We start from the raw sequence: 24,123 nt of genomic DNA on the forward strand, positions 1-24,123 counted from the left end.
GAGAGTGCCAGCACCCTGACACCTTTTCTGGTCCCTGCAGACTTCCAGTTTTTATAGGTATGGACCTTGGTTGATATGTTGGACTTTGGTGTTTGGTTCTGTCTCTGGACTGTTGCTTTTTGGAGATGCTGGGCAACTCTCTCCTAATCTCACTGGTCTAACAAATAAAACCAAAGGGAGACCTTCTCCTCTGGGTTCAAATGGGACTTCTGTTCAATTCTCACTTGACCCTGCGCTACCCAGTCCTGCTTATCTCCGGTGCTCCAGCCTCCCCGCCTGTGTAACACCCCCCAGAGACTTGACCTTCCCTCCGAAATATGATTCCCTGCCCAAGCTCCCGTGCTCTTAAGCTGGGACCTAGGGTGCTGGCCATGAACACCTGGCAGCCCCACCTTGTCGCTTCTCGAAGCACCTGGTTGGAACCCGTCCTTTCTGGCTAGCAGACCCTGACTCTGGATCCCTGGGGCCCTGCCTTGGCAAGACTGAGGCAGTGGGAGGGGAGAAATCTAGTCAGCAGTGTTTGCCTCTCCCTAAGCCAGGCTTAAACTCTTAGGAGGACTAGACTTTGTTCCTAAAGAACAGGGCAGTGCTGTGCAAACAGCCTGACCCCCGGAGGGTCTCCTGGGTCTCCACCGTGGGCTTCACAGCTTTTGAGTATCACCCACAGCTGACCACAGCTGACTCCCCTGGGCTTCTGGCAGCAGAGGATTATTTTTGGGGGAGGAGTCTTTGGGCATTTCTGAGGCTGTCCCCTGAGCTCTGCCACTGACCAACTGTGTGGCCTTGGCCAAGTTACTTTGCCCTTTCTGTCATGTTGGGATGGTACGAGTCCTCTGACCTGGAATCGGGAGGATAAGCAAGCCCCTCAACTACCAGTTCTTCATAGTTAGTGGTTACTACTATTGGTGCGACCACTGACTCCTCCCATTTGTAATTATTTCTTTACTTTCTGTTGTCCCCAGTAGCTCCTCGCTCTGTATCTGCCCCATCTTCCTCTCTGACCCCAGAGACTGACTGTCAATACATATTGTTTGATGAATGAATGAAGGAATGAATGAATGAACTTGTCATGAGAGTTAAATGAGGTGCTGGGAAAGCTCTCGGCACAGAGAGGCCCTTCATCTGGGAGCAGGGAAGTGGACGGGCCCTCAGCAGCTCGGCGGGGGCAGGCCCAGCTCTGAGCATCGGGTGCACAGTGGGAGAGCCCAGGTGCTGCTGCGGGAAGGTTTCCAGGTGCTTCTCAAACCAGGTGGTACAGCCCCGGCAGGCAGCTTCTCACTTCTGACCTGTGTGTGAAGTTTTGGCCCCGCTCTACACGTGGCCTCCTGGTTCTCCTCAGAGGAGGAGAACCGGCTGCACCATCCGCTGGCACCTCAGATCCTCTCAGGGGCCTGGGTCTGAGCTGTGGGTGATGGCTACCGCCCGTCCCCAGAGAAAATACCATCTCTTTCCCGTCAGTGTGAACTCTCACATTTACATTGTTGCCAAGTTGGAAAAAACAATAACATAAACTCCCCTCCCCTGTGAGGCCCTGAGGAGAGAAGAGAAAAAAGCCCATCCCGGTCCAGGAAACAAAGTCCTCTCTGTTGGAAGACATGGGCTTCTGTTCAAGTCCCCAGGGTCCCCGTGGCGGCAATGGATTGAGCTGGGCCCAGCAAGTGGGGTTTACTGTGTGGTCTGGGGCAGCCCCCCAAGGCCTTGTTTCTCACCGTGGGAGAGGGGCAGCTCCCAGCCTCGCTGAGGCACCCGTCAAGGGGCTGATCCCTCCAGGCCTGTGGGATCCCAGGGGCCTGAATGCCTCTCCTGTCCCCGGGGGTCAGTGCCTCCCACCCCTGGCCCTGGGAGGCCTGATCAAGGGCACATCATGTCCCTTGCCAGACTGAAGCCCAGTGTGTGCCCAGAGTCCCTCTCCTTCAGAACAGTCTTCCTTTTTACCGCCCTGCTCAGGAAACAGAAAAGGTTAAAATTTCCATCTTCTGCCTTAATTCCTGCTGTGACTCAGTCTCTGACAGGAGTCCTTTTTTTTTTTCCCCCCACCTTCCAGGGCGAGTCTGAGCTGGAGGCTCAAGGCAGAGAAGCTGACAACATGGAGCATTCTGGATGTGCCTCTGGAGAAGGCCGTTTTGCCACCTCCACCCCAGTGCTGCCATGGAGACAGGCAGCCATGGGCCTGGGGCCTGAAGGAGGCTCAGTCTCACGCAGATCTGAGAGGCAGGTGAGCCTGAAGGCTTCGCCATCCTGGCCTCTCTGCCTCCCCTCAAAGCCAGACACTCACCTTCCTTTGCTCTATTTCAGGCCTCAGCCCCGCCTGTTCTCAGCTCACTACCTCAGCTCATTACCTAAGGACATTTTCCCCAGCAGGGTGCTCAGGTGAGCTTTTCCAGCTGCCGGCAGTTGGGTGCTGACCCTGAAGTGGCCAAGCAGGGCCTCGGGGTTACGAGGCCCTCGAGGTTTGGGGAAACAACGTGTGTGCTGAGCTGACTACAGAGCGTCTGGGATGCCATGGTGAGTGTTTCTGTGGTGACTCAGGGCAGCCTGCCTGTGGCCTGAAGATCTGTTAACTTGAGGACCTTCTCTGGTGCCAGTGTCTGTGGCTTCAAATAAGACAGGTTAACTCTCCGGTGGTAGAGTAGCGAGCGAAATCGTAACTGGAGTCGTCCGTGGAAGTGAGACAAACGTCTGACCCATAGCTCCAGGAAATGCTAAAATTTTCAGCCAGGTGTAAATTGTTCCACAGCTATTACAGTTTTCGCTGCGGTGGGAACATCCGGAAGGGTGTTTTGCCGCATTTAGGAAAGCAAAGAAAGAAAAATAAAACAAGAAGGTGATTGGAAACTCTAGTCAAGGCTTGTAAAATCAATACCTAAGTTCTCAGAGTACACAGGAAAAATGTCATGATATGCTGACTTATTCCTATCCCTAACCCCAGAGATGGTCTCTTGTTGTTTTTGTAATAGTAAAAGTAAATACTGGAGAAACAAAAAATTTACGCAGAATCCCGTCACTTAACATGCCACGATTATTTGCCTGGATGGCTTGGTTTTAATTTACTTGAGCCGTTTCTGGTTTAAATATCACTTACATATTTGAAATCTAAATAACTGTTATGATTGCCAAACAACTGGCAAGTTTGATCAAAACCCTTACAACAGACAGACGGGAGGCTTCTCAAGAGAATTTCCGCAGTTTTCACTCCTCTCTCGTTTATCTAACAGTAAATTGATGACTCTTTGAGAAGGGATTTAAGATGAATTAGAAGAATAAAGATACCAATGAACAAATTGACTACTCACTATTGTATAGGTCAGAGGCTCTCAACTTCAGGGCAGGTTTTTAAAAAAGGTTTTATTTATTTGAGAGGGAGAGAGAGAGCACAAGTGGAGGGAGGGGCGGAGGGAGAGGGAGAAGCAGGCTCGTCTCCATCCCAGGACCCTGGGATTATGACCTCAGCCGAAGGCAGATGCTTAACTAACTGAGCCACCCAGGTGCCCCTTGAAGGCAGTTTTGTTCCCCAGGGAACCTTTGGCACTGCCTGCAGCCATCTTGGTTGTCCCACCCAGGGGAAAGGCTGCTACCAGCACTCGGCGGGTAGAGGCTAGGCTTGCCGGTCAGCGTGCTCCCGTGCTCAGACTACTCTTCCTGGAGCCCCTGCAACAGAGAATTATCTGGTTTAAAATTCAGGAGTGCCCAAGTTGAGCATCTGTGGCACAGAAACTATGAGAGATTTTAAAAAGCATGAGGCACAATTAGCTTTTTTTAGACATTCACAAGCTAAATCATTTTTTTTAAATGCTACGTGACGGAAACAGACTGTCCTCTTCCACATGTCTTGTTCTGGCCCATGTTTCGGATTTACGGAAAGGACAGGCGTCCTGGCCCGCTCCTGAGTAAGGCATTGTGGGTAAGGCCGAAGAGGCAGAGCCAGCAATGGGTGTGACTGGTCATGGCTGGCTGTTCCCAGGATCTGCACTCTCCTCAGGGTGCCAGTGAGCGACTGGACCCATTTTTACCTTTAGGGGGTCCACAGCTCTGAACCCACCCAGGAACGCCAGGGCCCCGAGCTGCAGCTCCGATGGAGGAAGATGAGGAGAGGGGGTGTGGCTGCTTCCGGGTCCGGTCAGCTCTGGGGAGGCTTCTGTTTGTCCGTGGTTCTCCTGCTGTCCTCAGGCTCCCGGGCCGCCTGTGTTCCATCTAGCACCCAGAACCGGAGCTTACACCCTGGGGCCATCCCAGCGCTCTGTCATCTCTCTGCCACTTTCCACAGGTGGGCCTTACTTTTGGGGAGGCCTTCCTGGGCTGGGTGTGGCCCAGATTAGACTCCTCGAAACCTATGTGCTGTGCATGGCACTGTAGTTGGGAAGGATAGTCCTAGCTTGTAGAGATGAAACAATATGAGGTCTGTGATTTGGATGAGAATAATCCGCAGGTGGGCACTGGGGAGAGCTGGTGAGGTGACAGAAAAGGAGATTCGCTGTGAGCCCTCGGTGATGGTCCATTTACTGTGCATATCTCTCAGCTTTTGTATATGTTTGGAATTTTCCATAAAATATCTCTAAGCCATGCTTGACCCTCAGAGCTGGGCAGGGCACGGGGTAAGAGCCAAGTCTGTGGAGGGACGGAATGAAGGGACCTTCCAGTTCTCTTTCAGAGTGTGTTATTTGATTTCATTTCTGACTGCAGGCCTGGGTGTGGAATGAGAGTTTTTAATGCCGTCCTGTTGATGTGGAAGATTAGGACTCCTGTCCAGTGGGTGTGTTTGGGGGGCAGTGCGGGTGGAATGGGAGAGGAGGCAGGGTCGAGGAAGGGTCTGTCAGGCCATGATGATGGGGCTGGAGTCCACCCCTTAGAGATGCCCTAGAGGTGGGAAGGTCTGGAGGAATGGAGGAGGACATGTTGGCCTTCGGGGTTACGAGGATGGGACCTAGAAGCACCCCCCGGGCAGAGAGAGTGAACAGATGGTGACTCAGGATCAGGATCACAGATGACTCCTGTGTTTTAAACTTGCCTACAGTAACCAAGAAACAGGCATCCCCGGTCTTAGTATCTCAGTACTTGATGTCCCATCCCCTAGGGTCCCCTACACTTACGCTTCATGTGGAAGGGGTGGGGATTTGATTGCAGGGTCTCTCTCTCTCTCTCTCTCTCTTTAAAGATGTTATTTATTTATTTGAGAGAGAGCATGAGAGCGTATGAACAGGGGAGAGGGGCAGAGGGAGAGAGAGAAGCAGACTCCTTACTCAGCAGGGAGCTGGACGTTGGATTCATCCCTTGGATCCCAGGACCCTGAGATCATGACCTGAGCTGAAGGTGGATACTTAACCAACTGGGCCACCCAGGTCCCCATGGACTTATCCCTTAGATGGGGGAAGCAGGGCGTTACTTAAGAACAGCACAGGGCAGGGGGTGGGGTGTGCCTGGGTGGCTCAGTGGGTTAAACCTCTGCCTTCGGCTCAGGTCATGATCCCAGGGTCCTGGGATGGAGCCCCGCATCAGGTTCTCTGCTCAACGGGGAGCCTGCTTCCCTTCCTCTCTCTCTGCCTGCCTCTCTGCCTACTTGTGATCTCTCTCTGTCAAATAAATAAATAAATAATCTTAAAAAAAAAAAAAGAACAGCAGTCTCTGTGTGTGTGGCGGGGGGGTACTTGGGTGGCACAGTTGGTTAAGCATCTGACTCTTAGTTTCCACCCAGGTCATGATCTCAGGGTCCTGGGATTGAGCCCTGCATTGTACTCTGTGCTCAGCCTGGAGTCTGCTTGAGATCCTCTCCTTTTCCCTCTGCCCCTCTTTCTCTTGCTGTCTCTCTCTCTAAAATAAATAAAATCTTAAAAAAAAAAAAAAAAGAACAGCACTGGGGACTTTTTCAGTTATCTATGGCTCTGTAACCAATCTCCTTCAAACTTAGTGGCTTAAAATGGCAAGCATCTTCTTGCCCCCCAGGCTCAGTGGGGCAGTTCTTGGGCTGGTCTCCCATATGGCTGTAGTCGGGTGATGCTGGGGCTGATGCCACCTGGAGTCTCCGTGGGCCTGAGGACAGCTGGCCTCTCCTTGTCACCTCAAGGCATCTGCTTCCCATATGGCCTCTGCATGATGTCTCCACGGGGCCTCTCTGGCAGAGGAGCGGGCTTTCTACATGGAGGTCCAGGTCTCCCCAAAGGGCCACTGCAGAAGCCTTTTCAGGGCTTAGCAGGAGACTGGCCCAGCTTTGCTTCTACCACCTTCTGATGCTTATGGAGTCTGGGGCCAACTCACGCTCCAGCGAAGGGAAATGAACTCCAGCTCTGGGCAAGGAAATGACAAAGAATGGCGGCCATCTTTAGTCCACCACAGGGAACCTATTTGGAGTCTGCTTGGAAGGACAGAGCTGCAGTCATATTATGTAGGGCCACCTTGTAAAGGGGGAGATCCCAGCTTTCCTGTCCCTTGCTCCTTCCCCATTTTGTCTCTGACTTGGGCAGGCATGGGGATGATACTTCTCTAGACCTCACGTCATCATCTGTCAAAGGGTGTCACAACGATCTGTCTCTGGGGCCACTCCTGGGCCAACCATTTCACTGTGTACTGGTCTTGAAATTCATTCACCCAACCTGACTCTGAAGCCTGATCTGTCCCTCCATGCTGGGGGCCTCCTCCACGAGGTCAGGCTTTGGCCATATCCTGACCTATCTTAGCCTGTTTGGGCTGCTATAACAAAAATGCCATTGACTGGGGGCTTGGATGAAAATCACGTACTTCCCTCAGTTCTGGAAGCTGGCAAGTCCAAGCTCAAGGCCAGCAAAGTCTGTGTCTGGCAAGGTTCTGCCTTCCAGTTCACTGGTGTCTGTCATCTTGCTGTGTCCTCACATGGCAGGAGTGGAGGAGCTCTCTGGGATCTCTTTCTAAGGGCACCAATCATCCAATCACCTCCCAAAGGTCCTAACTCCAAATGCCATCACACTGGGGATAGCATTTCAACATAAGAATTTTGGGGGAACAAAAACATTTAGCCTATTACCTGGTCCTCTCATTCTCCTCCTTCTGGACCCACAGAAAGGAGGTCTTTGGGGATGTGGGAATGAGACCCTGATTCAGCTGTAACTGCATCTTTCAAATTATGGGTCCAGTGGCAGCTGAGGGGAGCCTGGGGGAGAGATGATAACAGAAGGCCTTCACATGTTAGCATCTGCTTAATCTTCCCGAGAGCCTGAAGCTGAGAAGTTAGTATTGACCTTAAGAGTCTCTAAGTGGTCGGGGTGCCTGGGTGGCTCAGTGGGTTAAGCCTCTGCCTTCAGCTCGGGTCATGATCTCAGGGTCCTGGGATCGAGCCCCACATTGGGCTCTCTGCTTAGTGGGGAGCCTGCTTCCTCCTCTCTCTGCCTGCCTCCCTGCCTACTTGTGATCTCTCTCTGTCAAATAAATAAATAAAATCTTTAAAAAAAAAAAGAAAAAAAGAGTCTCCAAGTGGTCATGGTGGAGTCAAGGGTCAAGGCCAGGTTGCCAGGCCACTGCACCCAACCTCTCCCCATAGCCCCAGTCACAGTCCCCGTGGCCTGCCTTTGGGTGGGCGGGGAGGTGAGTGTAGAGGGCGTCGGCCCTGCTGTCATGCCCAGACTCTTTGGGGATTCCCTTTCCTTAGTTACAAAGAGTCTTCTCTTTGGTTTGCTACCTGGGACAGATGTTCTCAATTTTCAAGGAGCAAATGTTTCTCGTTTCATCTTACCTTAATCAGATTACCTGGGTTCTGTCCACAAAGTGTCTGGGGAGCTGGATAAATGGCAGGGGGTCCCAGCCACCCGCAGATCTGGAGGGGAGAGTGTGTGCCATGAATGGCTTCTCTGTCTGCTGGCCGTGGACCGGCTGACCCAGGGGCTTCACCAGGGGAGCAGAGGCGAACAGGTTGCTCTGGCTCCTGGGCCTGTAATTGAGATTTGACCTGTTTCCAAGTCCATATGCCTTGAAGGAATCCTTCGTTCTCTCACCCTTCTCTGGTTCTTGGCCACCACCCCCATCTTTCCCAGTGCCCAGGTGGAAAATGAACACTCTAACACCGCGGGCTCAGGCCCAGGCTCTCTCCCTTCTCTGCCACATTCCACACACAGTTGGGGTCTGCCGGGAGACACTCCCGGGCAGAGTGTGGCTGGATAGTGTTTTTTTTTTTTTTTTTTTAAGATTTTATTTATTTATTTGACAGATCACAGGTAGGCAGAGAGAGCAGAAGGGAAGCAGGCTCCCCGCTGAGCAGAGCCTGACTTGGGGCTGGATCCCAGGACACCAGGACCATGACCTGAGCCAAAGGCAGAGGCTTTAACCCACTGAGCCACCCAGGCGCCCCCTGGATAATGTTTTTTAAAAAGTCTTTGAAATACACTCATATTCAAAGCAGGACTGGAGGTGGAGGCGTGGAGTGAGCTCAGGTAGACTTGCAGTGCGTTCTCGGAGAGACCCATTTGCTTTCAGTTCTGAGCAGAAGAATCCTCAGCAGCCCTTGTGTGGTTCCCCTTACTTTACAAGGACAGGGGTGTTTCCATGTCTGCCTCCCTCATTTAGCCCCTTGTTAATCACAACTGGAATCAGCAAACACCAGGAGGTACCAAGAGCTCTTTTTGATTCAAGGTCATGGCTCCCAACTTTGGCTGCATGTTAGGATCTTCTGGGAATCTGCAAAACACGGAAGCCAGACTCCCTCCCATAGATATTCTGAGGAACTGGCCTGGAGTGCCAGCTGGATGAGAGTGTCCCACGTGGTTCCAACGTGCAGACAAGGTGGCAAGCTCCCACTCCAATGTCCTTTCCTTCTCCTCTGCCAGCCCTGCTTGAACCTGTCCATGCCTCGGCTTGGGAGCTGCTCATGTGGGTGTCCATGGCATTGCCTCTCGTCAACCCCTGGGACCTGGTCAGACTCTGCCAGTTCCCAGTGTATTCACACGGCAGAAAGAGGATCTTAGCTGGAGATGTCCAAAGTGCCTTCAGTCCACAACTGTGGAGAGTCAAAGGACACAACTTGCAGGTGTTTGTAGATGGCTAGGGAAGCCACCGCAAAAGGCCTGTCACAGTGCAGACGGTCTCTGTGCTGTTAGTGGAGGAGGCCTTGGAGGTGGAAGGTGCAGGGCAAGGCTCACCCTTTCTCCTTTACCTGCTTGGCTTCCTCAACCCAGTAAATGGCAGCTTTATGCTTTCAGTTTCACAGGCCAAACGCCTCGGACTCATCTTCGATTCCTGGCCTCCTCTCACATTCCATGTCGAATCCATCAGCAAATCCTGTTGGCTCCACCTTCAGAATATCTTCAGATTTTGACCACTTCTCACCAACTCCACTGCTCACCCAGGTCCCTGCACCAAGTTGTCATGGTGCAGCAAGCTCCTCACCTGGTCCCTCTGGTTTCCACCTGGACCATCTATGGTCTATTCTCAAAATGGCAACCCAAGGGCTCCTTTCAAAATGCAGTTCAGAGTATGTCACTATTGTGCTCAGAATGTTCCATTGGCTTCCAGACTTACATCCTGTAAAATCCAAAGTTCTTCCCACGATCTGTAAGGCCCAGCATAGTGTGGGGCCCGATATATCTCTGGCCTCATTGTCTGACACTCTCCCCTTGTTCATGCCAACCCAGACATACCCATCTCCTTGCTGTTCTTTTGGCTTGTGAAATCTGCTTCCACCTCAGGGCCTTTGTACATGCTATTCTCTCTGGTTGGAATGCTCTTATCTTTGATATTTGTGCAGCCCAGTTCCTTACTTCTTTCTGGTTTCTTCTCAATTGTCGTCTTATCAGACTCAGGCTTCCCTGAGCACCTTATTTGAAATAATGCTCCCCAACCCAACCCTAACCTTCTTTTACTTGTATTCTCAGAGCTTATTACTACCTGCATATTTTCTGTTTATTTTTGGCCTTGCCACTAGATTGTAAGTTCCATAGAGCAAGTCCATTGTTGTAGCCCAGACCAGGGTAGTGCCTGAAACAGCAGGTTCTTAGCAAATATTTGCTGGATGGGTGAATAAATGATGAGGTAAAGTGGTAGCGAAGAAGATTCTTGGGAAATCCTCCTCTCAGGAGGTCCTGTGACTAGGCTTCGAAGGGTGGAGGGGCGGTCAGGTGGGTGATGGTGTGGGAAGGTGTTTCCAGCAAAGGGTAGTACAGACACGGTCCATCCTGAGCTGTGCCAGACTTTGGAGCAGGGCATGGATGGAGCATCTGGAGAGGAGGCTGGAGGAACCCTGGGTTGTCCAGGGGCTTAGTGCCTTGTTACCTAACTACCCTGCCAGGCTGCCATGATATGGGGATGATGGGAGTGTGCCCACTGGCCCATACAGCCCGGAAAAGGCGCTGCACAAAGTCAAGTTTTACTGCCATTACTTAGCTGCTGTTCCTGGTTGATACAACAGACCACATAATCCCCAAGTTTAGTCTTCTTAGAATCATTCATGAACTACAAATGTCTCCCTCCCCAGGGCTGGCCTGATGTGAAGGGGGAGTGGAGCTGGGGTGGTTGGAGAGGAGCAGGGTTTTTCTGCCTCCTCCAAGTTGCTGTGGCACAAGTCGTCTGTGGCTGTGTTTGGGCTTGGGACCCATGACCAGAACTGGGTTAGACCCTTGGTTCCCTGGAGATGTGGCCTTTCGGGAATCAGCACCTCACCAGCCAGCAGAGATCAGACAGCTGAAGGAGCAGAGCCTGGGAAAAGTAAGCTCCGACAGGGAGGTGGGAAGAAAGGAGGGGTTTGGTTTAGGAGGAATGGAATGGAAGCCCAGATGGGGCTGGCCAGAGGGCTCCTTAGGTGTAAACTGAGTCATTAGAGGTTTGCACTGTGTGTTTGAGAACAAGGTTAGGGAGTCCCGGCATGTTCCCCTTTCCCTGGTGATAATGACTTTCTGGAATAACTACTAGCACCAGGCAGTTTTAGGAGAATTACACATTACCTTATTAATCATCCCCCATGAATGATGGAAAGATAATAATACAGTTGAGGAAATGGAGGTATGAGAAACTTCTCAAGGCGGGTAATGTGAATGAAAATGGTGGGGTCAGGACCTGAAAATCTTCCCTTCCATAAAACCAATGAGAATACTGGCAGTCAATCAATCAATCAATCCAAACATACATACATACATACATAGGTCAGAATCAACTGTTTCAAAATTCTGTGAAATAACCAAAGACTGCAAAAATCGAGAGTATATATTTAAGAAAAGTGGTGGAATCTTAGTAAGAACGGTGAGCTTCGTGGTGTGTTGACTTGCTCTATCACAGCTAGTAAACAAGTTTGGCGAGAGACAAGCTCAGTATACAAAACTCAGTTATATTTCTTTTCTTTCCTTCCTTCCTTCCTTTTTTTTTTTTTAAGATAGATTTATTTATTTATTTGACAGAGAGAGAGAAAGAGAGAGTGAACACAAGCAGGGGGAGCAGCAGAGGGAGAGGGAGAAGGAGGGAACTGAGCAGGGAGCCCGATGCGGGACTCGATCCCAGGACCCTGGGATCACGACCTCAACCGAAGGCAGACACTTAACTGACTGAGCCATCCAGGCATCCTCAGTTGTATTTTTGTACTTGAGCAATGACCAATATGAAAATGAAATGAGGAAAATAATCTCATGTACAAAAGCATTGAAAAGAACAAAATACTTAGGAATAAATACACACATACATACATACTTAGAAACAAAAATGAAAGAAGTGCTAGCATTATACACCTGAAAACTATAAAATATTGTTGAGTGAAATTAAAGAGGTCCTCAAGAAATAGAAACTCAGGGCGCCTGGGTGGCTCTGTGGGTTAAGTCTCTGCCTTCGGCTCCAGTCATGATCCCAGGGTCCTGGGATTGAGCCCCACCCATGTCGGGCTCTCTGCTCAGCAGGGAGCCTGCTTCCTCCTCTCTCTCTCTGCCTGCCTCTCTGCCTACTTTTGATCTCTGTCTGTCAAATAAATAAATAAAATCTTAAAAAAAAAAGAAATAGAAACTCATCTTGTGTTCACGGATTGGACAACTTGATATGGTTAGATGGCAATACTCTCCAAAGTGATCAGGAGAGTCAATGCAATCCCTATTAAAATCCCAGCTGGATTTTTTTTTTTTTTTAATGACAAGCTGATTCTAAAATTCATATGGAAACATAAAGGACCTAGGACAGCAAAAATAATCTTGAAAAAGAACAAAGTTGGAAGATTCATATTTTTCAAATTCAAAACTTACTGCAAAACTCTATTAGACAAGACTTCATGGTAGTAACATAGGGATAGTCATATAGATCATTAGAATAGAATTAATAGTCCGGGAATAAACCCATATGTTTGTGGTCACTGACTTTTTGACAAGGATGCCAGGATGACTCAACTGAGAAAGAACTGTCTCTTCAACAAGTCGTGCTGGGAAAACTGGACATCTGCATGCAGATGAGAAGTCATACCTTCATCTCACACAAAAATTAACTCAAACAGGATCAAAGGTGAGAGCTTAAACTGTTAAACTCTTAGAAGAAGATGAAAGCATAAATTTTCATGACTTTGGATTAGGCAATTTTTTTTTAAAGATCTTAAAATTTTTATTATTTATTTATTTATTTTTAAAAGGATTATTTATTTATTTATTTGACAGAGAGAGAGAAATCACAAGTAGGCAGAAGTAGGCAGAGAGGCAGGCAGAGAGAGAGGGAGAAGCAGACTCCCTGCTGAGCAGAGAGCCTGATGTGGGGCTTGATCCCAGGACCCTGGGATCATGACTGGAGCCGAAGCCAGAGGCTTAACCCACTGAGCCACCCAGGTGCCCCTAAATTTTTATTTTTAAATAATCTCCATACCCAACATGAGGCTTGAATTTACAACCTTGAGATTAAGAGTTGTGTGCCAGACCTGCTGAGCTAGCCAGGCACCCCAGCTATGTTTTCTTAGATGTAACACCCAAGGCATGAGCAACCAAAGGAAAAATGGACATATTGGACTTCATTAAAATTAAAAACTTCTGTGCTTTGAAGGGCATTGATTGAGAAAATGAAGGCAACCCCCAGAATGGGGGAAATAATTGCCAATCATATATCTGATAGTGGTCTAATATCCAGAATCCATAAAGAATTCCTACAACTCAGCAATGCACAGACAAATAGGCAATTAAAAAAAAATGGGCAACGGATTCGAATAGACATTTCTCCAAATAAGATATACAAATGGCCTATAAGCACATGGAAAGATGTTCAATATCATTAGTCATTAAGAAAATGCAAATCCTACCACAATGAGATGCCATTTCACATTTGCTAACATCGCTGTAAAAAAAAAGATGGAAAACAGCAAGTGTATGGAGCAGTTGGAGTCCTCATATTGCTGGTGATAATTTAATGGTCTAGCCATTTTGGAAAATAGTTGGCCAACTCCTCGAAAAGGTAAATACAGAGTTACAATATGACCTAGCAATTCCACTCCTAGAGAACTGAAAACATACGTCTCCTCAAAAGCTTGTATGTGAAAGTCAGAGCAGCATTATTCATGTCAGACAAAAAGTGGAAACAGCCAAAATATCCGTCAGCTTATAAATGACAGCTTATAAAAACAAAATGCAGTATGTTAATACAACTGAATATTATTTGGCTATAAAAAAGAGTGAAGTAGTGATCTATGGTACAAGGATGAATCCTGAAAACATGGTAAATGTAAGAAAAAAAAAAAGGTCCCATGTTATATGAATCCATTTATATGAAATATCCAGCACAGACAAATCCATTAAGATGGAAAGTAGATTAAAGTTGCCAGAGGTTGGGGAGGAGCAATGGACAATGTCTACTAGTGAGCATGAGATTTCCGTCCTGGATGATGAGAATATTCTGGAATTAGATGGTGATGATATTTGCACAACTTTCCAAGCATACTTCAAACCACTGAACTGTGTGCTTCTCAAAGGGTGAATTTTATGGTATATGAATTGTATTTCAATAAAACGATGTTTAGAAAACTTCCTATGACAGAAGACTAGTTAGTATGGAAGTCATGATTTGAGTCCAGTGCCCAGTGAGCTTAAGGACATTTGTTGCCAAGTCCTTGGTACCTCGCTAAGCAGCATGTTGTCCCTTGGAGCTGACTTAGTTACCCACAGAAAAATGGTTTCTGTTGGGTGTCACTGTGTCTCCTGGGCACAGCTGTCTGGATGTCTGCTTGTCACCAGGGGCTGAACTGGACACAAATTTACATTCAATACCATGCAGCATCCTTGCCCCTCCCACTACTAAGATTCTGTTACAGGGTCAAGCTTGGGTGTCTGATTTGCTCTTCTCTTGGGATGACATCTCCCTGTGGCTCCTCATCTCTTATGTAAACGGATTAGGGGTAAGTCTACGCTGTCACTCCAGCAGATGCGACAGAATTCCTGCTTAGGCTGAAGCTAGTACTAATCTCCTTTCCTTGAGGTATTTTATTTTATTTTTTTAAACGATTTTATTTATTTATTTGACAGAGAGAGGGATAGCGAGAGAGGGAACACAAGCAGGGGGAGTGGGAGAGGGAGAAGCAGGGAGCCCAATGTGGGGCTGGATCCCAGGTCCCTGGGATCATGACCTGAGCCAAAGGCAGGAGTTTAACCCACTGAGCCACCCAGGTGCCGCTCCTTGACATATTTTAAATAGGTAACATTTCTCCTCTTCAACCCATCCGCCACCTCATTCAGCCAGCCAGCCAGCCAGCCAGGCATCCAGTTTGACCAATCCATGCTGTGCGAGGCTCTTTGCAAAGCTACCCGCTGAAGCGGTTTTGTCTGGGTTTGGGAACATGGGCCAGCTGAATTTTTTTTTAAGTCTTCTAGAGATTTAGGAGTTTAGGGAGGCAGAGTCTAAGGAGGGTTGTATGTAGAGTTGAAGTGCTTGGCAGTCGTGGTGATCAGCCAGGGGTCCCAGGCAACCTCACAAAGGTAGAAATGATTCTGATCCTCCTGCTAATTTCTTTTTCTTTTCTTCTTTCTTTTTCTCCCATCCTTTCTTCCTTCCTGCATTCCTCCCTTTCTCCCTTCCTGGCTTCCTTCCTTCTCTCTTTCCCTTCCCTTCCCTTCCCTTTCCTTTTTCCTTTCCCACAGAGCAAGCCATTTTCAACAAAAGGGCTTGCAAATGTACAAGCTCCTCCCTGAGGCCTCCTTCTGCATGGCACAGACCTTTCATCACCAGCCCAACTTGTAATCTTGGGTAAAAGAAGGTTCTCCACTCATCTTCAAAGAAAAAAAAAAAAAAAAAAGGCAAAGCAAAACAAAACAGCCACATCATGAAGTCGCTCCATGTAATGAGGCTTGCTCTGTGGAGCTGTCATTACTCTGGGCTCCAGGAGGGTCTGGATGGCCCACTGACCTGCCACCTCACCTTGGCCAGTCAGGGCTGGAGTCAGCAGCCGGACAGCCCAGAAGACCACCCTGGAGCCTTGGAGGAGAGGCTGTTTTTGGTGCCTCACTTAGAAATTCCTGGCTGGTCAGTGGCAGCCAAAGATGGGAGAACAATCCTGTCAGGCCTGCCACCTCACCTTGGTACATTCTGAACTCAGGCTTTTGCTCAAATCACTCTTACCCCTACCTTCCCCCAGGACTCCCTGACCAGCGCTCTTGGCTTACAGAACCTTGCTCATCCTTGAGAGCCAGTGTAAGTTCTGCTTCCCAGGACCAGGGAGCCTCCGCATCCCACAACTATTCATTCGACAACAGTTTATCGAGCCCCTTCCCAGGGCCTGGCTAAAGACGGGCAAGCCTGGAAGCCTGCCCTTGCCCGCACTGAAGAAGGGAGATATGGAAGCAGTGCTGGGATGGCGTGCTGAGCGCCCAGAGCTACTCCCACTGATCTTCACGGTGCCCGAGGCGCTCCCCTCTCCCTCAGTCAGCCAGTTGGCCTCTTCTTTTCTCTCTCAGGGTAGACCAGTGGTCTTTGCTTTTGAAATAAAATGGGAATAGGATGAGTCCCATGAAGTCGTTGTGAGGACTTAATGAGTTTGTTTAGGCAAAGTGCTTAGAAATGCCTGGCATGTGGGAAATGTGAGGTAACAGCTGGTATTATTTTGTGTTATAATAATAATAATGATAATATTTTTATTATTCTCCCTGCATATGACAGAACATGGCGGCTCAGGCTTAGCTTTCCAAGACTCCTCAGTCACCCTCCCAGAAGGGACCAGTTTAAAGGCACCAATTCTGTCAAGGGCTCTCTGAAGGCTTAGCGGAGTCAGGCGTTCTCCCCAGGTTCGAGGAAGGGGCACAGGCCGGGGAGACATCCGGATGGACTCTGCTTATAGTCTTGACTTTGACAGCAGTTCTGGCGCTAACAGCCTTCTGCAGGGAAAGCCGTGGTTGCAGGACACATGGCTTGGGCCACTCCTAAGAAAGGCCATTGTCCCTCACCCAAGACAGGCCGTAGTAAAGCCTGAGAAATGAGGTTCTGACCGTGGGACAAACTGCAGCCATGTCCGCAAATAGAGCGCTCGGGCTCTGTCTGTCCTGGAGGGATGAAAGCCCTGGAGCTGAGTGGCCTCCCGTCGCCTGCCCCAGGAACCTCACCCCTCAGCCAGTGTCTTCCTTTCTTTGGTCCCCAGTTCATTCACCCTATGGAGAGGCTGCCCTGAGCTCTGCATCCATTCTGAGGTGTCTGACCAGGCCAAAGGACGTCCTAACCACCAGCCAAAATTGGTCAGAGTCCCTCACCTCCCAAGGGGTCACTTCCGTCTTGGGGACACGCCTGAACTGGCTGGCACTTTCTGCTTATGAGGTGCCTTCCTTATTTGATTTCAGTCTTCCTAAACCCTGAGATATCAGGTGATTATCCTCATCTCAGAGGCGAGAAGACAGCCATCTGAGAGGCCGGAAGCGCGCCTGAAGTCACGGGGCTTGTGAGCAGGGGCCGCCAGGCTTCCGCCCTGACTCTGCAGCCGGCACCACGCGGAGGGGAGTTTGGAGGTTCTCAGGTGCATCTGACTATGGAAACCAGGGAGGCCTTCTCATCACAGACGCCGGCTTCTCTCTGTCTTCTGCTCATCCCTTGGCTCATGTGACTGTGTGCTATTCTCACGATGCCAGCTGTGTGGCTTTGCAATTGTACCTTGTTGGGAGAGTCTGATTTAATGATGCTCAAGTGACAGGACCAGTGAGACCGTCACGGGGCGGAGCTGATGTGGTTTTCAGAGAGAAGCTGATGTCATGGTTTTTATAAGCAGCTGGGGAATGGCAAGTCATGAAGGGAGGGGGCCAACAGCAGCCTCAGGAAACGCAAAGCTGGTTCTTTTTAATGTGCGATGACAGATGGGAATGAGCTGTACTGTGGCGACCATTTCACAAGATCTACATATATTGAATCAGTATGTCATACACCTGAAACTAATATAATGTCATATGTCCATTATACCTTAATTAAAAAAACCCCAAAACTGGTTCTCTTTGGAAAGGGAGAAAAGAGAACCGACTCAAAGAGAAACAAAGAAATTTTTTTAAGAAGCCACACTCATTTTTCAAAGGTCTTTGACTTTTTAATGCTAATAATATGTGAGTGTTTTTAGGAACTGTTATAAAAACAGCTTCTTTCTAAAGTCTGAATTACAGATGCTTCTACAGACTTCTATAGATGCTTCCTAGAGGTAACCTCAATACTCCCATTGTACAGGAGGAACATTCTGGGTTTAAGAGGCTCCCGCTGATCTCATTCCAGTCCTCACCAGGATGGAACTCGGGAATTCCACGGCTCTTCCTCTGGAACCTCCCCATGGCTTGCTCTACCTACGTCCCATGGGGTGTGGATCAGCCCTGCTTCTGCAGGGCAAGAGAGTGGCTTCCCAGAAGGATTGTGGCCTCTCAGGGGTGTAAATTCTCTTTGGAAAAACCCATAGCATAGGGTAAAACTTCTCTTTGCAAAATGAAAAAAACAAACAAACAAACAAAAAAAAACCAAACCCTGATTGGTTGGCTTCCCCAGAGACAGGGCCCAGGTATTGTGGGGTGGGGCCCCAAGTTCAAGCTCCTTGTCCTTGCTAGGGAATCAGCTCCCTGATATGCATGCCACTGTGCCTGCCTCTGTAACCCAGGTGGAGCTTCCCTAAGCAGAAGCACAAAATGCAAGTGCAAATCTGGGTGTCTCCAAAAAAGCAGGACGACAGAGAAGCAAGCCACTGCCCAACCACACCAGACAAAGCCTTCTCCGTGCATTCTCGAGAGGATAGAGAGACCACATATGTAGCCTCAGGCAAGACTGGCCCCCCCACCCCCGACCCATGCGCCCTTGTCTCATGCCTGCATGCTGTGTCCCAGGGCCGGGCCCCAGCTTGGGTGATGCTCCAAGCTGCAAGTCCCTCACTCCCTTCTACTTCATGCCCGGTCACAGCCCCTGTCTGGAACCTTCCTCTCAGCTGGGGCCTGGAAGAAAGTGTGTGAATGAAGGAATTCAAACCAAGACGAGCGTGATGGATAGCCTCTCAGGGCTATTTGTATTTTAAAAGAGAAGCCCCTCTCTCTGGGAAATGCGGCTCCAAAGATAGACCTCAGATGTTAGGGGCGAGGAGCCAGGCCAGCTGCATGGAGCTGTGTTCTAGCCAAGTGACTGACTGTCGGCTCTCAGGCCGTCTTGTGGAACTGCCACAAACTCCCAGCTCTGCAGAGAGCCTTCCCATTTCTTCCAGTCCGCACTGAGAGTCAGAGAGGAAAAGAGATTCTGTGGTTTGGGCCCTGCATGCTGAATCGTAGATCTCTGTGCTTGAGCTGGCACTGTATGGACATGCATAGTCTATCAGTGTTGCAAATAGTCATTCAAAGACATCTGAGGCCCCAAAGGACACTTTTCAGGTAAAAATCCTTTCTTTGTCAACTGCAAAACAAATGCATAGGTTTCCCAGACCATGTATTGGTTAACTAAGCCCCAAACCTTCCTGGGTATCCCTTGTCCTATGCCCTCTTTATTTTTTGTGTCTAATACCCTGGAATCTGAGCATTCTGGGTGGCATGCTGCAGAAGCCCGTGGGTTCCTCACCAACCCTGGGCTCTGTGGAAAACCCCTCACCCCACGCCCCAACCCCCCAGGAACCAAGGCCAAGGCTGGTCAACACACTGCTTCCCCAGTGCCGTTACTTGCTTTCCACTGGGCCTGCACGGGTTCCTTTCTGGGCCAGTGTTTTCGGGGCTGAATTTTACATGGGCCAGAAAATATTTGGTAAGAGGAAATGGACCCACTAGCTTTGCTAAGACTCAGTCCATTCCTGGAGCCCCAATGATTAAAAATAAGAAAGTCTTAATTAGTGTGGGAATGAAGAAATGCTCAGTCTTGTTAAATTAGCATAAGGATTTATTAATATAAATATATTGCACTTAAAAACCCAACTTTAATGTCCTGAGTAAACATACTTTTTTTTTCTTCAACTAATAAGGCTTCACGTATGGCATCGTGAGACCAATTACACAGAGTCCTGACAGGCTCATTACTTGCTTGCACCGTTCTGGCCAGCATGAAGAGACAGACCTGCTATGGGATGTTTGGACTGACATCTCCCCCTTCCCTTTCCAGGTCAAACTTGGCCACTGATTCTAAGGCTTCAGAGTTGCCCGGAATTTTAAGAAATCCCGATATTATCCTGAAGCTCTTCTGGGCTTACAGCCACCATCTCCAGAGTCAGAGTTGATCGGCAAACACGGATTGCTTTTTCAGGGAAAGAGCGGGCAGCCCCAAAGCTCTTTGACAAAGCCAGTGAGAAGAGAGGAGACTTGAGGTAAGCCTGGCGCCCGCCTGGGGGAGAGGACCATGCATGGGGGGTGGGCGATGCCCGGCAGAGTTGATGTGTCACCTGATGAGATTTCTTTGATCTGAACAGGACGTTCCCGCCACGGTCTGGATCCGAACCACCTCAGGACAGTGTTATCCTTTGCTCTGAGTGGCCAAATACCACAAGCGCCACTCGACTTGGAGATTATGTAACGCTGACATTCCAAAGCTGACGTGTGGCTGCGAGGACAGACACGGTGTCTGTTCGAAGGTGTCAGCCCCAGACGGCACTCCGTGTCTAAAAAGAGTGTCAAATCATTTTCAGCTGGAGAGGATTGCCTGGCAAAGCAATTTTTCCCCCCTCCGGAGACTTTTGTTTACAGGATTTAACAATAACCACCCCCCCCAACACACACACACAATTACTCATTGTTCGGCTTGCGGCACAAAGGTCAGCTCGGGGCAGCCAGTAGTTTTCCAATTTCTGACCCTTTTTGATCCCACTGTGCAGATCAGCAGATAAGGAGTTTTATTTTAAGGCAGCAAAATGCAAAGTAAGAGACAATGGGTAGAAATGTGAATGACTGTCCCACAGAAGTATCTGTCCAGCTGATGGGGGAAAGCCCTGCTTGTCCAAATTGAATGACGTTTTTTATAGCTTTTAGAAAGCATATTCTGTCAGGGACACTGTATTGCTGGGGCAATGGGTGTTGGTGCCCAAATCCTCTGTGGGGTTCCGGAGGCAAAAAACACACTGACATGATGTGGTTCTTGTAAGATGTGTGAGGCACAGTCAACTCTGGCTCTGTGAGATCTAGAAGCAGGGACTAGAGTGTTAGATTTGGTCCAGCTTTTCAAGTTTAAATTCATTTTAAATAGATGAAGCAACTGAGACCCAGAAGTGACAAGCCCAAGTTCACACATCACAGCAGCATCTAGAACTTCCTTTCCACTGACTAATCCTACTTGGAGTTTATAAACTCTTCCACCACAAGATCAAACACTGGAATTCCTTTCCATGACCTAGAGTACTTTTGCCGCAGCAAATCTGCGAAAGAAAAGGAAAGGAAAGGCAATGGTTAAGACCCTTATGATAACACCCTGGCCAGAAAGTGGGAGCAGATTAGGCTCTCCATCGAAGCATTTTAAAAAGCCAGATATGTTACTGGTTGGAAGAATTTTTCTGGAAGTGGACATTTTATTTCCTAAGATGAAAAAGTAAGGCACAATTTACTAAATACAAAGGGACATGTGACTATTCTTTGGTGCAATTCCAGAGAAAAGGTTGTCCAGGCAGGAGTTGTTGGCTTAGCATTTGTGGAATCTCTCTCCTAATTGCGATTGTTGGGCCATAACGGCAACAGGACACACAGGGGACCCCCCTCGTATTGCCCCCAGTCCCATACCTCTCTGCTCCGTTCTCGGGGGAGTTTAATTCTGGCTGAGCTGACAGGTGCAGGAAGGAGCCAGGTGGAGGGAGGGTTGAGGCCTCTGGAGCTGGCCTATCGGGAACACTGACCATGTTGTCCACGGAGAACTGCTTCTAAATGGCTTTCAAAGCCCTGGGGTTTGTTCAGAGAAAATCCCGCTGGCATTGATGGATCTCTCCTCCTCTGACAGTTCACAGGAAAGAATGAAATGATTCATGCTGAACATGGGACAGGCTCAAGTACTCCGGCTCGGATCCACTCCTGGCTGGAGGTGCCCCATGTGTGATGAGGTCATCTTGCTGGGGCACACAAAAGGTTCTGGGCGGGGGTGAGGGGGTGAGGGGGGAGGGGGTACACACTAGACGGCGGCCATTCATGGCCTTCATTCCTCCCGGCGCTCACGGGTCACAATGGACCTTCTCAGCATTACACGGGCACTACAAGACCCAGCCGGTTCAGAAGCTTTTCAATGGAACCCCCCTGAGGCAAACAATGCATTTATTATAATGTCTTGGCCCTAAGAAGGGCCTGGGAACAGCTTGGAGTGGCCTATAATTAAGTACATTTAATAATAAAGGCACAAACTTCTTAGGTATTCCAAGAAGTGAAAATTAAACTCTTCTCAGCTCCTCTCTCTATTCCCCTCCCCCATCATCTTTCCCTTTTACAAATAAGTCAGGAGTCACATGTTGTTTTTTGTTTGTTTGTTTTAAATGACAATTGCAAGGATGTCTGGCTAGTGGGGAAAGGGAAATTGAATTACATGAGAAGATTCTTCCCATGTTTAAAAAAATGGCTTCTGCTAATTCAGGTAGTTAGGGCACAGGCAGGATTTGTTAAAAGGCCATTCTGTTATGGACTTGTGGATTCTGGGCAAAGCATTTTGGGGCTGTGGCCCTCTCGCAGAGGGGGCACCCCCAAGGGGTTCAAGTTGTTGCTCAGCCCAGGAAGGCCCAGTGAGAGGTGTCCCTCCAGCAGTGGCTTCTACCCTCGGTCCCCACATGCTCCTCTGAGTGCCTGAATGGGTTCACGGAGAGTCCCAGGGAGAGAAGAGAGCTCTCTGAACCGTGGTCAGGCTGCAAGAAAAGGAGCAAAATCTGCAAGAGCTCATCTTCGAGGTGGGAAGAAAGCACGAAGGGGGCCAGCCCAGCCCCAATCTGCCCCTCCTGACTGTGAGGGAAAATAAGACGAGCCATGCGAACTCACTGGACGGGACTGCATTGGGAATCTGATCGTTTTTATTTCTTTGACAGCTGATAGGGAGTTGGGGTGGAGAAACAAACGGGTGTTTTCTTTCCTATAACTGACTAAAATGAAATGAGCCTCTACAATTTCATGCTATATGGGCAGATAAGGTAATATTATTAACAAGACTGATTTTTCCAACTTGCGACAAGAAAGTACCCATCCACTGGTGCTCCCTGCCATTTTGCCTGCATCACTGGTGGAGAGGAACTTCTTTTATGGTTGAACAGAGCCTGACTCTGGCTGTAGCATTTGATTTTAAACAAAATGACATCAGGCCTGTTGATAAATAAAGGTCAGCCTAAGGTAGGTGGAAATAAGGTACACCTAGAAAGAAAAAAGAACGAATCTTGAAAAAAAGGTTTTTTTGTGTGTGTGTGCATGTTTTTTTTTTTTTAACAGCTAAAGAAATCTCCAGTTCCCATTAATTCAAACATACTGCCTTGTTTTTACTTTGCTTTAAGTAAAACCATAAGCGTTTGTTATTTCAAGCATTACGTTTTGGACACCAAAGTATGTGAAACTTGTGAGAAGCACTGGAAGAACAAGAAGACACAGGAAGTTCAAGGCAAGACAGCCTTTAGCATTCCATGATGGCAGCATGGAAATAGGACGTTTGCTCTTCATTATTTAAAGAGTCTTCTAAAAAGTCAAATGGGAAAGGAAGCAATGCAGGGATCTTTTGATTCCTTTTGGCTTTGGCCAAGAAAATGGAATTATTGGAAAAAATCTAACCTTTTATAAAATAACTGCTGTTAGGAGGCTTTGCAGTAGGTTAAATACTATAAAAATCATGGAGGAGAAAATAAAATTAATTATTGGACAGGAGCAAGTTGGGTGAGTTTACACAGACTTTTATCTCAATGGCAGAACATGGCATCAGAATCACTTCTGTTACCTCAGGTGACCAGTCGTTGTGTTAAGGCAAAAGCAAGGAATTCTCTTCCCCTCTGGTTTCTGGATACAAACCAAGCACCATAGTTCTCAAATTGCCTTTGTTGACTCCTGACCTTTTTATAAAACAGCTCAACTCGCTTTCCCCAAGAACCCATCCCCGGTGGTAGATTTCCATGTACAAGCTCTCCTCCGGCTGCTTTCCTGCATTCTGATTCCTGAGCGAGCCCAGGAAGAGCCAGGAGTGCCAGAGTCCTCCAGGCAACGCGCAGGGTCACAACTGTTGTCTTTTCTTTGGCGGGCTCTTTATTCCTATCTTATTTTAAGTCCTGGGGTCATCAGGGTGATGACGGGCCTGCCCTAAACAGTGGACAGCATGGTGGAGGTGAAGATCTGTTGTAAAATCTGGGGGATGTCCTTGGTATCCATGGCAACGAAGGACCGGCCAGCTGGTAAAGTTCTCTGAAGCCTGCCCGGATGGAAAGGGAAAGAAAAATTACCATTGCAAATGGGAGCTCCCCTTCTACTTCCTGCCCCCGTAACCACAGCATCCAAAGGAAGTTTTTACTTTCTAATACCTTGCCCCTGCCTACCAGGGAATGGGTTGTCAGCAGGCAATGAAAGGCTTGGAAGGGCCACAGAACAGAGGGAGGGAGGCACACTGAAAGCAGTGAACCAAAAGAAAGCTCTTTTCAGTGAGAAAATCAGTTAATTTGAAAAGAAGTTTCCTTCCTTTTATTACTGTCATTTCCTGGTATTCCCTTGGCAGAACAGAGCCCGAGGGACGAATCTGGGATTAGCTCACCTGGGTCCAGCAAATACGTGGACCTCACCCTGCGCTTCTAAGTGCTTTCTCTGCCTTAGAACACAGGCCCGGAAAAACACTGCCCAGACA

At 48.6% G+C, this 24,123-nt stretch overlaps 1 protein-coding gene and 1 long non-coding RNA gene across 2 annotated transcripts in view; one reads left to right on the plus strand and one right to left on the minus strand.

Moving 5' to 3' along the window:
- Positions 1-3,853: 3,853 nt before the first annotated feature.
- Positions 3,854-19,648, plus strand: LOC116877308. Its single transcript, XR_004384605.1, has 3 exons — positions 3,854-3,901; positions 4,681-4,750; positions 19,465-19,648. It is a non-coding gene; the product is annotated as an uncharacterized LOC116877308 (long non-coding RNA).
- A 1,986-nt stretch (positions 19,649-21,634) lies between these two features.
- VWA8 (von Willebrand factor A domain containing 8) overlaps positions 21,635-24,123 on the minus strand; it is a 329,596-nt gene continuing 327,107 nt past the window's right edge. The window contains exon 45 of the mRNA XM_032873943.1: positions 21,635-23,697. Coding sequence (XP_032729834.1) covers positions 23,589-23,697 — 109 coding nt within the window. The 3' untranslated portion in view covers positions 21,635-23,588. The remainder of the gene's footprint in view (positions 23,698-24,123) is intronic.

Source organism: Lontra canadensis, unplaced genomic scaffold, assembly GCF_010015895.1.
Source record: "Lontra canadensis isolate GAN:19392208 unplaced genomic scaffold, GSC_riverotter_1.0 scaffold51, whole genome shotgun sequence".
NCBI lineage: Eukaryota > Metazoa > Chordata > Mammalia > Carnivora > Mustelidae > Lontra > Lontra canadensis.